This window comes from Peromyscus californicus, unplaced genomic scaffold (genome assembly GCF_007827085.1).
Source record: "Peromyscus californicus insignis strain IS unplaced genomic scaffold, ASM782708v3 Scaffold_2__1_contigs__length_46816999, whole genome shotgun sequence".
Taxonomy (NCBI): domain Eukaryota; kingdom Metazoa; phylum Chordata; class Mammalia; order Rodentia; family Cricetidae; genus Peromyscus; species Peromyscus californicus.
The window spans coordinates 5,580,206-5,593,844 of record NW_026294540.1 but is presented as its reverse complement, the minus strand read 5'-3'; the positions used below and the strand labels follow the sequence as shown (position 1 = coordinate 5,593,844).

At 47.4% G+C, this 13,639-nt stretch overlaps 1 protein-coding gene and 1 non-coding gene across 3 annotated transcripts; both read right to left on the bottom strand.

Annotated features, from left to right (window-relative positions):
• Positions 1–751: 751 nt before the first annotated feature.
• On the bottom strand, positions 752–8,748 carry Pla2g1b (phospholipase A2 group IB). Of its 2 annotated transcripts, none has more exons than XM_052754818.1 (4): positions 8,627–8,748; positions 3,825–3,984; positions 2,333–2,460; positions 752–872 (listed from the first exon to the last, which is right to left on the bottom strand). In XM_052754818.1, the coding sequence occupies exons 1-4, from the start codon at positions 8,658–8,660 to the stop codon at positions 766–768; spliced, it is 429 nt and encodes a 142-aa protein (XP_052610778.1). In that variant the 5' UTR covers positions 8,661–8,748; the 3' UTR covers positions 752–765. The 2 variants fall into 2 exon arrangements, with proteins under 2 accessions (XP_052610778.1, XP_052610779.1); XM_052754819.1 differs by having other exon boundaries at positions 3,825–3,981.
• On the bottom strand, positions 1,906–2,069 carry LOC128121159 (U1 spliceosomal RNA). The gene has a single exon (XR_008222102.1). It is a non-coding gene; the product is annotated as a U1 spliceosomal RNA (small nuclear RNA).
• Positions 8,749–13,639: the final 4,891 nt, after the last annotated feature.

Below are 13,639 nucleotides of genomic sequence, written 5' to 3'. Positions count from 1 at the left end.
TTCACCTGTGGGCTTCCGTGATAGAGAAAGGTAGAGGAGACAAAGTATTCTCTTTTATGTGTTCAAAACGTTAGGCTGCTGTGTGCCATAGCCGGGACAATTATCCTCTGACGTGGTGTTTAGGCACAGTGGAGACTGCAAAGTCACCAGGATGTAATCCTGCCTTCGGGGTCATTTATGGTCAGTCCAGTTTGGTTTCCTATATCCAACTTCTTATGTTGAGCTCACAGCAGAAGCTCTTTGAGTCCAGTATTTTTTAGGGGCCAAGATGTTCCTTTAGTGCCCATGTGGACACTGCTTCTTTCTCTCTTCTCTCCCCTCCTTCCCCCTTCTGTTTCTCTCTACCCCACTCTGTATCTCAGGTTGACACTTTTTCCTTTTTTGTTGTTGAGTTTAGAGACAAGGTTTCTTTGTGTGAAATCCTGGCTGTCCCTGGAACTCAATTTTTAGACCAGATTGTCCTTGAACTCAAGAGATCTGCCTGCCTCTGCCTCTGCGTCCCATGTGCTGGGATGGAAGGCATGGCCTGGCTCATCAACCACTCTTCAAGATGCTCCCCTAGTGGTAATGTCTTTCCCATTAACCTGAAGTTTCCAGGGCTACGGAATGATGTTTCTCTGAGGATCTAGTTATGTTTCGGTAGACAGAGAATACAGTCGCCACAGCCAGAGCTCTTTCAACAGGTGCTTTATTAGAGGGCACAGTGTGTTGTAGTGAAGACAACCAGGCAGGCAGGGATGGTGTCCAGTAACTGAGGTGACAAGTCTAACACTTAATGCCTTTGTACTCCTTGTTGTATGGAGCCTTGGAGAAGCAGATGGCGGCCTCACGGTCACAGTTGCAGATGAAGGCCTCACAAGGCTTATTTTTGTCTGCAAAGAAACAAGAAAGGAAGTTGTGTGGAGCCCATGCCCCTGTTCTTTACAATTTATAACCAAAAGAAACTGGTGGCCCCTCCCATTGGTGCAGACTCAGGATTGAGAGACAGAGCACACAGAGGTCCATTGGGTTGTCCAAATTGCTGGAACACACTTACAATCAGAACATTAGCAGTTGTGGGCTGGGAAGACGGCACAGTTGGTAAAGCGGGTGCCATACAATCATGAGGACCTGACCTAGGACGCCCAGAGACCATGGAAAAAGCAAAGTGTGGTTGGGGCATCTGTAACACTATTGGGAAGTGGGGGAGCACAGATCCCCATAATTTGTTGATCAGTCAGGCTGTCTAAAGGTGAGTGTCATGTTTACTGAGAGAGAGAGACCCAGGCTCTAAAGACATGGTGGAGAGTGAGCTGAAGAAGACACGGGATGCCAACTCATTCCTATACATAAAAATCAATAAACATGGGTATTTAATCCTAAAACCTAGAAAACCACAAACATCATCTATCATTTGTAAAATTATATGATTTAAGACAATCCTCCTGCCTCCACCTCCCAAGTGCTGGGTTACAAGTGTGCACCACAATGTTCAGTTCATGGGCTCTGTGCATGCTCGGCAAGCACTCTGGCCACTGATCTATATTCCCAGCCCTCTGAATCCTCACCTGTACAATGGGAATGATAAATCTTGCCCTGCACAGGTGTTTACTCCAGTATCTGACTTATCCAATGATTCAGCTCTCCATTGTCTAGTAAGTATGGAGTCAGTATAACACAGCAGCTAACAGGAGAGGCTTTGGGCAGGGAATACGGCTCAGGGAATAAAGGCCCTTGCTTCCAAGTCTGGCCCTGAGTTCCATCCCAGGACTCACATGGTCAATGGAGAAAACAGACACGTTGTCCTCAGACCTGCACACCTGTGTTGTGGCAGAGGCATGCCTCCCCAGAAATATATCAAATCTTGAAATGGTCTTTTGTGTGTTTGTTTGGTTTGGTTTTTTGTTTTGTTTTGTTTTTGTTTGTCAGGTGAGAGCGCAAACGCAGTCCCCCACTACCACAGATTATGCAGTCGAGTTTCCCACATTTGGGGAAATCGCAGGGGTCAGCACATCCGGAGTGCAATGGATAAGCCTCGCCCTGGGAAAACCGCCTTCGTGATCATGGTATCTCCTCTGCCAGGTAAGTATTTTGAAATGTTTTTAAAAAGAGGATTTGGAATGATCTGTGTTCCAGAACCAAATGTCATCATTTCTAAGCTGGGTGACCTTGGGCAAGTGACCCAGCCTTCCTCATCTTCCTCATCAGGGACCTCATCTATATATTAGGGTCTAGACATCAAATGAGACCAAGGCAATGCCTGCAAAATGGTGCCTGTCCCTGTCACTTCTGTGCCCCTTTAAAATCCACCAAAGGCCAAGCAGAGTGCAGAGGTCCCGCATGGTAAACCTACCACTGCAGGTGATCTCGTTCCCGGAGCACGAGTATGAGTATGTATTGGTGTAGGGGTTGTCTATGAGGAATTTACAGCTATCCAGCTTCTTTGCCTGAGTGTAGCAATTGTCATGAGTCTGGCAGCACCTGGAGAGAGGAAGGAACAGCTGAGGAAGGAGTGTGGACCCACAGGAGGTCAGTTCGTTTTCAGATCTCTTCGTCTTTCTCACATGTTAGTATTACTAAACATGATGTTCCAGAAGAAATTGTCCTAAGGCTCGAGAATTTGTGATCTCTATTAGCATATATATTTTATTTATTTATCTTTTGGTTTTTTAAAATAGGATGTCTCCCTAACAGCCCTGGCTGTCCATGAACTCATTCTATACTGCCAGGCTGGCCTTGAATTCACAGAGATCCACCGACGTCTGCCTCCTCAGTGCTGGGATTAAAGGCATGGGGAACCACCGCCCAGCTATTAGGGTATATTGATTGAAAGCAATTTTTGCTGAGTGTGGTGGGTACCGGGCTTCAATCCCTGTACTTGGGAGGCAGAGGCAGATAGATCAGTTGAAAATCATGCAGGGGGGCTGGAGAGATGGCTCAGTGGTTAAGAGCACCGACTGCTCTTCTGGAGGACCCGGGTTCAATTCCCAGCACCCACATGGCAGCTCACAACTATCTGTAACTCAAGATCTGACACCCTCACACAGACAAACATGCAGGCAAAACAAATAAATAAAAAAAAAGTAAATAAGGCCGGGCGGTGGTGGCGCACGCCTTTAATCCCAGCACTCGGGAGGCAGAGCCAGGCGGATCTCTGTGAGTTCGAGGCCAGCCTGGACTACCAAGTGAGTTCCAGGAAAGGCGCAAAGCTACACAGAGAAACCCTGTCTCGAAAAACAAAAAACAACAACAAAAAAAAAGTAAATAAAAATAAATAAATTATTTTTTAAAAAAGAAAATCATCCAGGGATACATAGCGAGACTCTGTCTTGAGAAAAAGTGATTTTTTTTTTTTAAACAAAGCTCTAGGAACATAGTGAAATTACATATCCTGAAGTTTTGATGACTTTTTAAAGCGGACATTTCGATTGTGGCTGTGATGGTTGACCTTTCCCTGGTCTGGCACTAGATGGCAGCATTGCCCACTATTTCTATCTCACACATTCTGCTCTCAGGGACCACGATGTACAGGATCCTGCTGGATTGATTTCTTTACATGACAAGAGGGGAAAATACATGCTGGGGATGGTGATGCACGCCTTTAATCCCAGCACTGAGGAGGCAGAGGCATGAGGATCTCTGAGTTCAAGGCCAGCCTGGGCTCCAGAGAGAGTTCCAGGACAACTAGGGCTACACAGAGAAATCCTACCTGGAAACACAAACAAACAAAAATAAATGAGAGAGAGAAAGGGGGGGGGGAGGGAGGGAGAGAGGGAGAGAGGGAAATACCTGCCCACACACACACACACACTCAGACACTGCAGTCTCCCACCTGATCTACTCACCTGTCTAATTCGTCCACCGGAGTACCTGAACCGCCCAAACCACAATAGCAGCCATAGTTGTTGTACTCCTTCAGGGGATCACTCCCGGGGATGGTGCACTTGATCATATTGCGGAACTGCCACACAGCCCGAGGGCTGATGCTGTGTGCAGTAGCGCCTGCTACAAGAAAGCACAGCACACTCCATCAATCCCACTTGACTTTACCGGGGGTCTGATGCCTGCCTGCTAGCTTCCTCCTTGACTCCTAACAGCTGCTGCATTGGGAAAGCAGTGACTAGAGGTGTGTGTGTGTGTGTGTGTGTGTGTGTGTGTGTGTGTGTGTGTGTGTGTGTGCCCGCGCTCTTGCTCACACAGGGGTTCAAAAGCACAAACTTAGGGGCACTCATAAATGTCATGCTACACATGAGGAGGTCAGAGGACAGCTTTAGGGACTTGGTTTTCTTCATCTATTGTGTAGGTCTTGGAGACCAAACTCAAGTCACCAGGCCTGAGTAGGAAGTTGTCTACCTATTTGAGATAGAGAGTTGCCCTGTCACCAGACTAGTCTCCGACTCTGTAGCAACCCTCTGGCCTCAGCCTCCCGAGTGGTAGGATTACAAACGAACACCACTGTACCCGGCTGGGCTGACTCCCCAGGACTAAGTTCTATACACATTGCCTTTTGCCTTGCTTGCCTGCTCATTTCTCACTGTCAGGACAGACAGCCACCACACTGTGAGCTGCCCTGTGGTCTCTGTGTTAAGGGTTGAGAACACTCTTCAAATACAGCCAGGGACAAACTGATCTCTTAGTTCAGTAACCCAACAATCCTACCATCTCTTGAGTTTGAAAGCTGCCCCAGCCCTACTCAAGCCTAGGTGAAACCCTAGCCTTAGCCAGCAGTGGGATTCATCACAGTTCTAGTCGAGACCTTGAGCCAGAGAAGCAGCCGACACATGCTGATTGTTTTACACTGGAAGAACTAGAAGGAATCTGTTGGATGGCCATGCACAGCTCATAGACAAGGATAATGGTCAGATCATCATTGTAATGTCAGCATTTGACACAACAAACTGTTCATCCGCTGAAGAGTAGGTAAATGACCAGGATTCAGTCTGCAGTGGGATACTTGGTCACCATTACAATGAAGGAGAAGCCAGATACAATGGAACACACACTGTGTAATCCCAGCACTCTGGAGGCTGAGGCAATAGGATCAGAAAGTCAAGATTATCTTCATCTACTAAGCAAGCTGAAGGCTTGCCTGGGTAATATGAGACCCTGTTCCAATCCATCAAGACAAGGGCTGGGGATTTCACTCCATTTGTATTGTGTTTGCCAATCATACAGGAAGCTCTGGCTCTATCCCCAGCACCACGTACACTCCCCCGCAAATCCCTGGAGTATCAGAAATGCAAGGTAATCACTGACGGAATGGTTCATAGGATGCCATGTGTTACCCTGCCTCACAAGAAAAAACTGGAGAGGGAGGAGGAAGAGAAGACAGACTCAGGGATGAAAAACCAGCGTGGTCCACGTGCCTCCCACACTCAGGAGATCACAACAGGAAGTGGATCCGCAGGTAGGTCCACATTGAAGCTGGGTCAATGTGGGTCAGTTCTGTGTTTGTGTCCCTGGACCGTTTGGGGACTGTGTTCACAAACGCATAGAATGCCCTGGATTGCCCTCGGCCACGGTGTCACCTCAACCTGCAGCTTCCCTCTTCCCTAAGTCTGGGGCTCCATCTTCATCTCCTCCTTCCCTCCATTTCCATCCCTGCCCAGGTCACCGATGGACAAGTGTCCGGAAGTGCCAACACACTCACCTCTTCTGAGACGCTCTCTACAAGCTCTTGGACAGAACTTTTATTATTTATTTAATCTTTCACTTTTTTTTAATTAAGGGTTTGCCTATATAGTCCAGGCTGGTCTTGAATTCTCAATCCTCCTGCCTCAGACTCCTGAATGCTAGAATTACGGGCATGCGCCAACCGCCAGGCACAGGGAATCGTGTCACTTTTTGAAAGGCTGGAGAGAGTTTGCTTCCCCATTAAAGAGGAGCTTCCTGGCTGTGCACCCGGGGAGCCCCTCTGCTGTTACATCTCTTCATGTTCTTTGTGCTTCCTAGTACTTCGGTTTGTGTTTGTGTCCGTGTTCACATATGTATGTGTACATGTGTGCACACGGACATGGAGGCCAGAGTTCAACATCTGGAGTCTTCTTAAACCCACTCTCTTCTTTTTGAGGCAGGCTCTCTCAATGGGCCAGGGGCTTGCTGTTTGGCTATGGTGGCTGTACCAGCAAGCCCCAGAGATCTTCCTATCTCCATTTCCCAAGGGTTGGGATTATGGGGGTGTGCCACTGCGGTGCCTGGCTTTCTCTGTGAGTGCTAGGCACCCTAACTCGAGTTCACACTGATTCCTAGCATTTCTACCACCCTTTATACCAGCCTGCTGGTGTGCTCCCTCCCTCTCTGTAGGACAGGAAGTTCTCAAGGGCGGGTCTCATGGTTTTCCTACTCCTTAGAGCCCATTGTTGTGCCCAATACACAGTACAGTGTGTGCGTGTGCGTGTGTGCATGTGCGTGTGCATGTGTGCGTGCGTGTGTGTGTGTGTGTGTGTGTGTGTGTGTGTGTGTGTGTGTGCTGAGCTGAATGAATGGGTAAGCTATGAATAAACGAATCAATGGGTGAAGAAAGTGCCTGGTACCTAGTAGGTGCTCTGTAAAATTCTGTTGAATGGATGGACAAACCTGGCCTGTAGGTGACGTAGGTTTCTCTGTGTACCCCTGACTGTCCTGGAACTAGTTCTGTAAACCAGGCTGACCTCGAACTCACAGAGATCCACCTGCCTCTGCCTCCCCGAGTGCTGGGATTAAAGGTGTGTGCCACCACCGCCCGGCTCTTTTTTATCTTTTTAAGACAAGGTCTCACTGTGTAGCCCTGGCTGTCCTGGAACTCACTATGTAGACCAGGCTGGCCTTGAACTCAGAGATCCATTTGCCTCTGTTTCCTGAGTGCTGGGATTCAAGGCATGCACCACCACACTTGGCCTCCTTCATTCTTTCTTTCTGGGATAGGATCTGACATCGTGAACTAGGCTGGCCTTGAATTCATGATAATCCTCCTGCCTCAGCCTCCAGAGAGCTAGAATTACAAGCATGAACAGCACAACAGGGTCTTACTATTGTCATCCAGGCTGGGATCAAACTCGAAATCCTCCTGCATCAGCCTCCTGACCATGGGGATCAAAGGCATGCACCACTCTGCCCAGTTTACTCTTTTTCTTTTTCTTCATTTTTGGGCTCATTCTAACTGACCATTTCTGAAGAAACTCCAAGGACAAAGAAAGGGAGCAGCTGGCTTCCCCCCTACTGTGAGTGACCTCTGGTGGCTAGCCTTGTGCTCTGCAGAAGCTAGATACACAGTCGTAACTGACCTCTGGTGGCTAGCCTTGTGCTCTGCAGAAGCTAGATACACAGCCGTAACTAATGGGCATAGTGTGTGTGTGTGCTTATACATACATGCACGTGTGTGTGAGTGTGTGTGTATGTGTGTGCATATATGTGCTTCTGGAATAGAAACACATCTACTTCATCTTTGAGTCCCCAGTCTCAATCTAGAACCTGACTCCTTGCAGGTCTCTATCATCATTGAATGATATAAATGACTCATATGCCAAATATGTTGTGTTGTATGATGTCAATAATTGTTAATGGAGCATAAGCTCTGTGTGTGTGTGTGTGTGTGTGTGTGTGTGTGTGTGTGTGTGTGTGTGTGTCTATGGGGCCAAAATATGTAAATGAATCAACAAGATAAGAATTTCAGATACATAGATGTGGTGGCGCACGCCTTTAATCCCAGAACTCAGAGGCAGAGGCAGGTGGATCTCTGGTCTACAGAGTGAGCCAGAGAGATTACACAGAGAGACTGTCCTAAAAAATAAGAAAGAAAGAAAGAAAGAAAGAAAGAAAGAAAGAAAGAAAGAAAGAAAGAAAGAAAGAAAGAAAGAAAGAAAGAAGGAAGGAAGGAAGGAAGGAAGGAAGGAAGGAAGGAAGGAAGGAAAGAAAGAAAGAAGAAAGAAGGAAGGAAGGAAGGAAAGAAAGAAAGAAAGAAAGAAAGAAAGAAAGAAAGAAAGAAAGAAAGAAAGAAAGAAAGAAAAGGAATTGCAGACACAAGCCAGGCATGTATGTAATCCTAACACATGGGAGGCTGAGGCAAGTCTGGGTTAGGATGGTGAGTTGGAGGACATCCTCATCCCCATTATAAGATTATATCAATAATAATAATGATGATGACCAGAGAGATGGCTCTGCAGTCAGGAGCACTTATTGAATTTGCAGAGGACTCAGGCTCAGTTCCAGCACTCACATGGCAGCTCACAACTGTCTAAGACCCTAGTTCTGGAGGATCAGACCCCTCCTCTGGCCTCTGTAGGCATTGCTCACACACAGTTCACAGACACACATGCAAGCAAAACACTCATACACATAAAATAAAAGTCAGGTTTTTTTTTTTTTTAAAGAACTAGAGAAATCAAATTGCCAGGGCACCTTAGGGTCAGGTAAATTGGTGCCCGGGCAATATGGCAGAGGCGGAAGGGGTAGGTGAATGTAGTGGATTCTTCTAAAGGGCCATCTGAGTTCAATCTAGAGGCTAGAGGTGCCAGCTGTTGTCTACGTGGGGGTGAGGAGGGAACCCCAACCCAGAGGCTATTCGACCCCAAAGGGAACCCCAACACGGGACTTCAGGTGTGATCAACAGGGAGGCTGGGCATTGAAGAGAAGGGAGACGGTGGGGTCCCAGAGGGGACCAGGGTCCTACCTGTGAGCAGAGTGACCAGCAGAAGGAGTTTCATCTTGAGTGAGCAAAAGACTCAAGTGTCTCCTCTATTTATAGTCGGGGCCCCACACTTTCACGATAAGGCTGTTTGCTTTGCTCTTAGCCACTCGGGGCCGGCCTTGAGTCTATGGGGGAAGAGCCCAGAGGGATTTGCCTGTAAGAGGTCACTGGAAACGATGTCATGGATCTGTGGCTGGCGTTTCCTCACCAAGGGGGTGGGTTCTGGAGCTTTCAGACCTGAGAGTCTGTCACTTTCCTTTTTCTTTCCTTTTTGCCAAGTCTCAGGCTGTCCTGGAATTTACTAGGTATCTGAGGAAGACTTTGAGCTCCTTTTTATTTTAATTTTATAGACAGGGTTTCTAGCCCAGGCTGGTCTCACACTTGCTATGGAGCTGAAGATGACCTTGGATTTCTTTTTTTTTTTTAAGATGTATTTTATTTTTAATTCTGTGTATTTTTAATTATGATGTGTGGCATGTGTGATTCAGATGCCACAAAAGCCAGGAGAAGCTGTCAGATTCCCTGGAGCTGGAGTGACAGGTAGCTGTGAGCCACCAACACAGCCAGGAATGGAACTTGGTGCTCTGCAGCGGCACTACACTCAAGTCCAGCCTTGAACTTCTGACACTCCTGCCTTGATCTCCAAGTTCCGAGGTGGCAGGCGTGCCCCCAACCCCTGTGCCCAGTTTACACGGCGCTGGGGATTGAACCCAGGGCTCCAGGCATGCTAGACAAACACTCTATCTACTGACCCACATTCCCCAGCCCTGACGGAGACTCTCGTTCCTCACCTCCATCCACTGGCCCTCAGTCTAGCTTCAAGGGGCCGGGGCATCTATCCTGTTGGACACCCGTGAGAAGGGGGACAAGGTGGAGATGACTGCTGCCCTTGCGTCTTGTAACGCTTGGGTTTGGGTGGGGGGTGTCATTGCATGGTTCTGTCACGCACTTTACAGATGAAGAGATGGGTTCGGAGAGCGGAAGTCACTTGCCTGAGGACACACAAACAGTAAACGGCAGAGCAAGGCCGGCTCAGGTTTAGATCTGCTAGATTCCCAGGCACACCTCTTCATTTTTTTCCCACTCCATAAACATTCTTTTCTCACTCCCCAGTGGAGGTTTGTGAGAACGTTTTTGGAAGACGTGGAGTTCTAAAGCCTTAGGTGTGACTAACAGAATAGCAAGGACTTTTAGTGGAGTTCAATCAAGTGTGTATGTGGCATTTCATTTTAAAAATATGTATCTGTCTGTTTGGGGTGTGTGTGTGTGTGTGTGTGTGTGTGTGTGTGTGTGTGTGTGTGTGTGGTATGTGGTGTGTGTGTGTGTGTGTGTGTGTGTGTGTGTGTGTGTGTGTGTGTACCTAGGCCGTGGTGCACAGGTAGAGGTCAGAGGGCAACTTGAAGAACTGGTTCTCTCTTTCCACTGTGTGGGTTCGAAGGTCACACTGAGGTAGTCAAGCTTGGCCCAGAGTGTGTTTAACCACTGAGCCTTCCTTCTAACCAGTCCCGATACATAACACTGGGGGGGGTCACAGTTCACATAACATAACATTAGCTGCTGTGAGTGTGTAAGTGTAAGTGTGTAAGTGGCACCAAATGCTTTCACTGTGTTGTGCAACCATCACCTCTAATTAGTTTCAAAACATTTTTATCCTCCCAAGAAGAACCGTGTTCCTTCCCAACCCCTGACAACTGCTAATGCTCCGTGTGTCTCCGTGGCCTTCTCACTTCGGGATCTTTCATGCATGTTGAATATTCTTATTCAAACCCACAAGCTGGAGAGTTGGCTCAGTGGTTAAGAGCACTGGCTACTCTTCCAGAGGACCCAGGTTCAGTTCCCAGCACCTATGTGGAAGCTCACAACTGTCTGTGACTCCAGTCCCGGGGAAGCTAATATCCTTTTCTGGCCTCTAAGGGAATCGGGTATGCACGTGGTGTACATACGTACGTACACCCAAAACACACAGACATTAAATAAATTTTAAAAAAAAACAACTAAAAATCCAAACCCCAGAGCATGGAGTAGTGATGCACGTCTTTAAACCCAGCACTTGGGAGGCAGAGGCAGGTAGATCTCTGAGTTCAAGGCCAGCCTGGTCTATAGAGTGAGTTCCAGGACAGCCAGGGCTACACAGAGAAACCCTGTGTCAGACAAAAACAAAATACAAAATGTTGGGCATCAACCAACTTCATGCCACAGTTAGGAAGTTCCACTCCATGTACAGGTTGCTGTCAAAGTTCAGGTACACTAAAAGTATAGTATCAAAGTACTGATTACTCCCAGGTTAAGTGTTTGAGTATTTTTAGAACATACATGAATTTTATTTATTCATTTTTTTTTTATTTATTGAAACAGGGTCCCTCTGTATAGACCTGACTGTCCTGAAACTCACTCTGTAGACCAGGCTGGCCTCAAACTCACAAGAGATCCCTTGCTGGGATTAAGGGCATGAGCCACCACTGCCCAGCCATGAATTTTATTTTTAGACTTGGGGTCCATACATAAGATCCTCTCTCTCTCTCTCTCTCTCTCACCCACACCCACACCCACACCCACACACACACACACACACACACACACACACACACACACCCCACCCCACCCCACACACACACAGGTAGACCTAAACCTGAGGAAATCGGGTCCGGTGGTTTTGGAAGCAGAGTTAATCAGTTATAAACGTTGCACAATTTTCTGGAAGATCCGAACGAACATGTGTTCACTTTACACAACACATTAACAGCAGACTATCGGGACGATTCCACCCCAGGCTGATGGTGGGCCGGTGAGTTCACAGAGCTTACTTACGGGAACTTGGGTGACCTCCACAACAGCCGAATCACCAAAAACTCCCACCTCAGCATGGGTGATGATCTCCAAAAGCTTCATAGATGGAGTCCCTTTCCCCTCCCAGGGCCTCGAGAGACCACACGCCACAGACAAGGTTACATGCACCCGAGGAACAGAGGGGAGGCTGGAGTCGCTGGTGAGGATCTAATGATCCTCTTCACACCACCCAGGCCTGATCTTACGGAGTTCTCATGAGCATGGGTCCTCACAGCTGTCCTGAATTCACAATGGTGATGGCTCTTCATGCCAGGAGGACAGAATTCTCCAGATGTTACTTATTACACCTTCCAATGTCCCTTATCCCAAACATTTCAGACAAAAGTATTTTAGAAGGTGGTTGGGTCCCCTTGAGCTGGAGTTACAGACAGGCACGAGCTGCCATGTGGGTGCTGGGAACCGAACCCAGGTCCTCTGCTGGAGCAGCAAGTGCTCCTAACTGTCTGCCGTCTCTCTAGCCCCAAATAATAATTATTTGTCTCCTCATTTGATTGTGCTTATTGAGCAGAGATTTCCACACACCCTCCCCTCACTTGACAGTTTCCCTTACTAATCAATGTCTTAGATTAGTATGGTGTACACTCTACCACTAGTGAAACATTAACATATTGCTAATCACAGCATTAATCAACTGACATGCAAGTTCATTGATGGTTCCTTTTTTTAATTTATTTTATTATTATTTTTTTTAAGCATAAGAGCATTTTGTCTGTGTGTATGTCTGTGCATGGTGTGTGTGCCCACAAAGACCTCAAGAGGGCGTTGATGCCCTGGAACTGGAGTTACAGACAGTTGTGAGCAGACCTGTAGGTGCTGGGAATTGAACCTGGATCCTCTGGACGAGCAGTCAGTTCTTTTAACCACTGAGCCATCTCTCTAGTCTCTTCCTCCTCATCCCCAGTTTTGGGGTTTTTTTTCTTTTGTTTATTTGTTTTTTTTGTTTTTTTGAGACAGGGTTTCTCTGTGTAGTTTTGATGCCTGTCCTGGATCTGACTCTGTAGACCAGGCTGGCCTTGAACTCACAGAGATCCACCTGGCTCCGCCTCCCAATGCTGGGATTAAAGGTGTGCACCACCATGCCCAGTTAACCTTGAACCCCTGATCTCCTGCCCACCTCTGGGACACTGAGATTGTAGGCATGTGCCACCATGTCCAGTTTATGTGGTGTTAAGGATGGAACCCAGGGCTTTGTGCATGCTAGTCAAACACTTAATTGAGCTACATCTCCAGACTCTGTGTTTGGTTTTGTGAGACAGGGTCACTGTCTGTCCAGGCTGGCTTCAAATTCCCAATCCTTTTCCCTCCACCTCCAGCTTGCTGCAATTACAGGTGTGGACTACCACACCTGCCTGTGTGTACTTTGTGTCTGGTGTGTGCACATGTGTGTAAACGTTTGCAAGTATTGTGTGTGTGCACATGCATGCGTATGTTTGTGCGTGTGGATACCAGAGTTTCTTCCTCGGTCACTCTGTACCTTATTTTTTGGGAACATGGTCTCCCGCTGGACCTGGAGCTCACCAATTCGGCTAAACTGGCTGGCTGGCAATCTCCAGGGATCTGCCTGTCTCTGTGGCCCATGTCCAGCTTTTCCATGGATGCTGGGGATCCAAATTCCGGCGCTGTTTTACGTTCCTAACAGTGGCTGCGCTTTAAGCTACTAATGGCCAGGCTCTAAGGCCGTAGCCTGGGGGGAATTCTATTCCCCCAGACAATGGCTCTGTTGCTACCACTAAAGGTAGTTGTAAATCTTTATTGTTCTAATAAAACTCGGGATTCAAAGGCTAGGGTGAAAACCTGTGAGCCCAGAGAGTTAGAGTAGCAACTGGCTAACTTTCTCTTTGCTGGCATCCCGGAAGCCACCACCTTCCACACCGCCACGCTAAGCTCCTCCCTGCTACTTCCTGTCACCCAGTTGCTAACCCCGCCTCTCTGAGCCAGGTTAATTCTATTTAATTAATGCAAATGCAACATATTTTTACATAGTTAGCAAACGCAGCATGAAAAAATAAATGTAACGCATCTTCGCCTAGTTGAACAAATATTCCACAACACTCTGGTCCTTATGCCTGTATGGCAAGCATTTTACCGACTGAGATGTCGTCTCCCTTGAAAGGGCATTTACTTCTACATATTTTTTTTTTTTTTGTT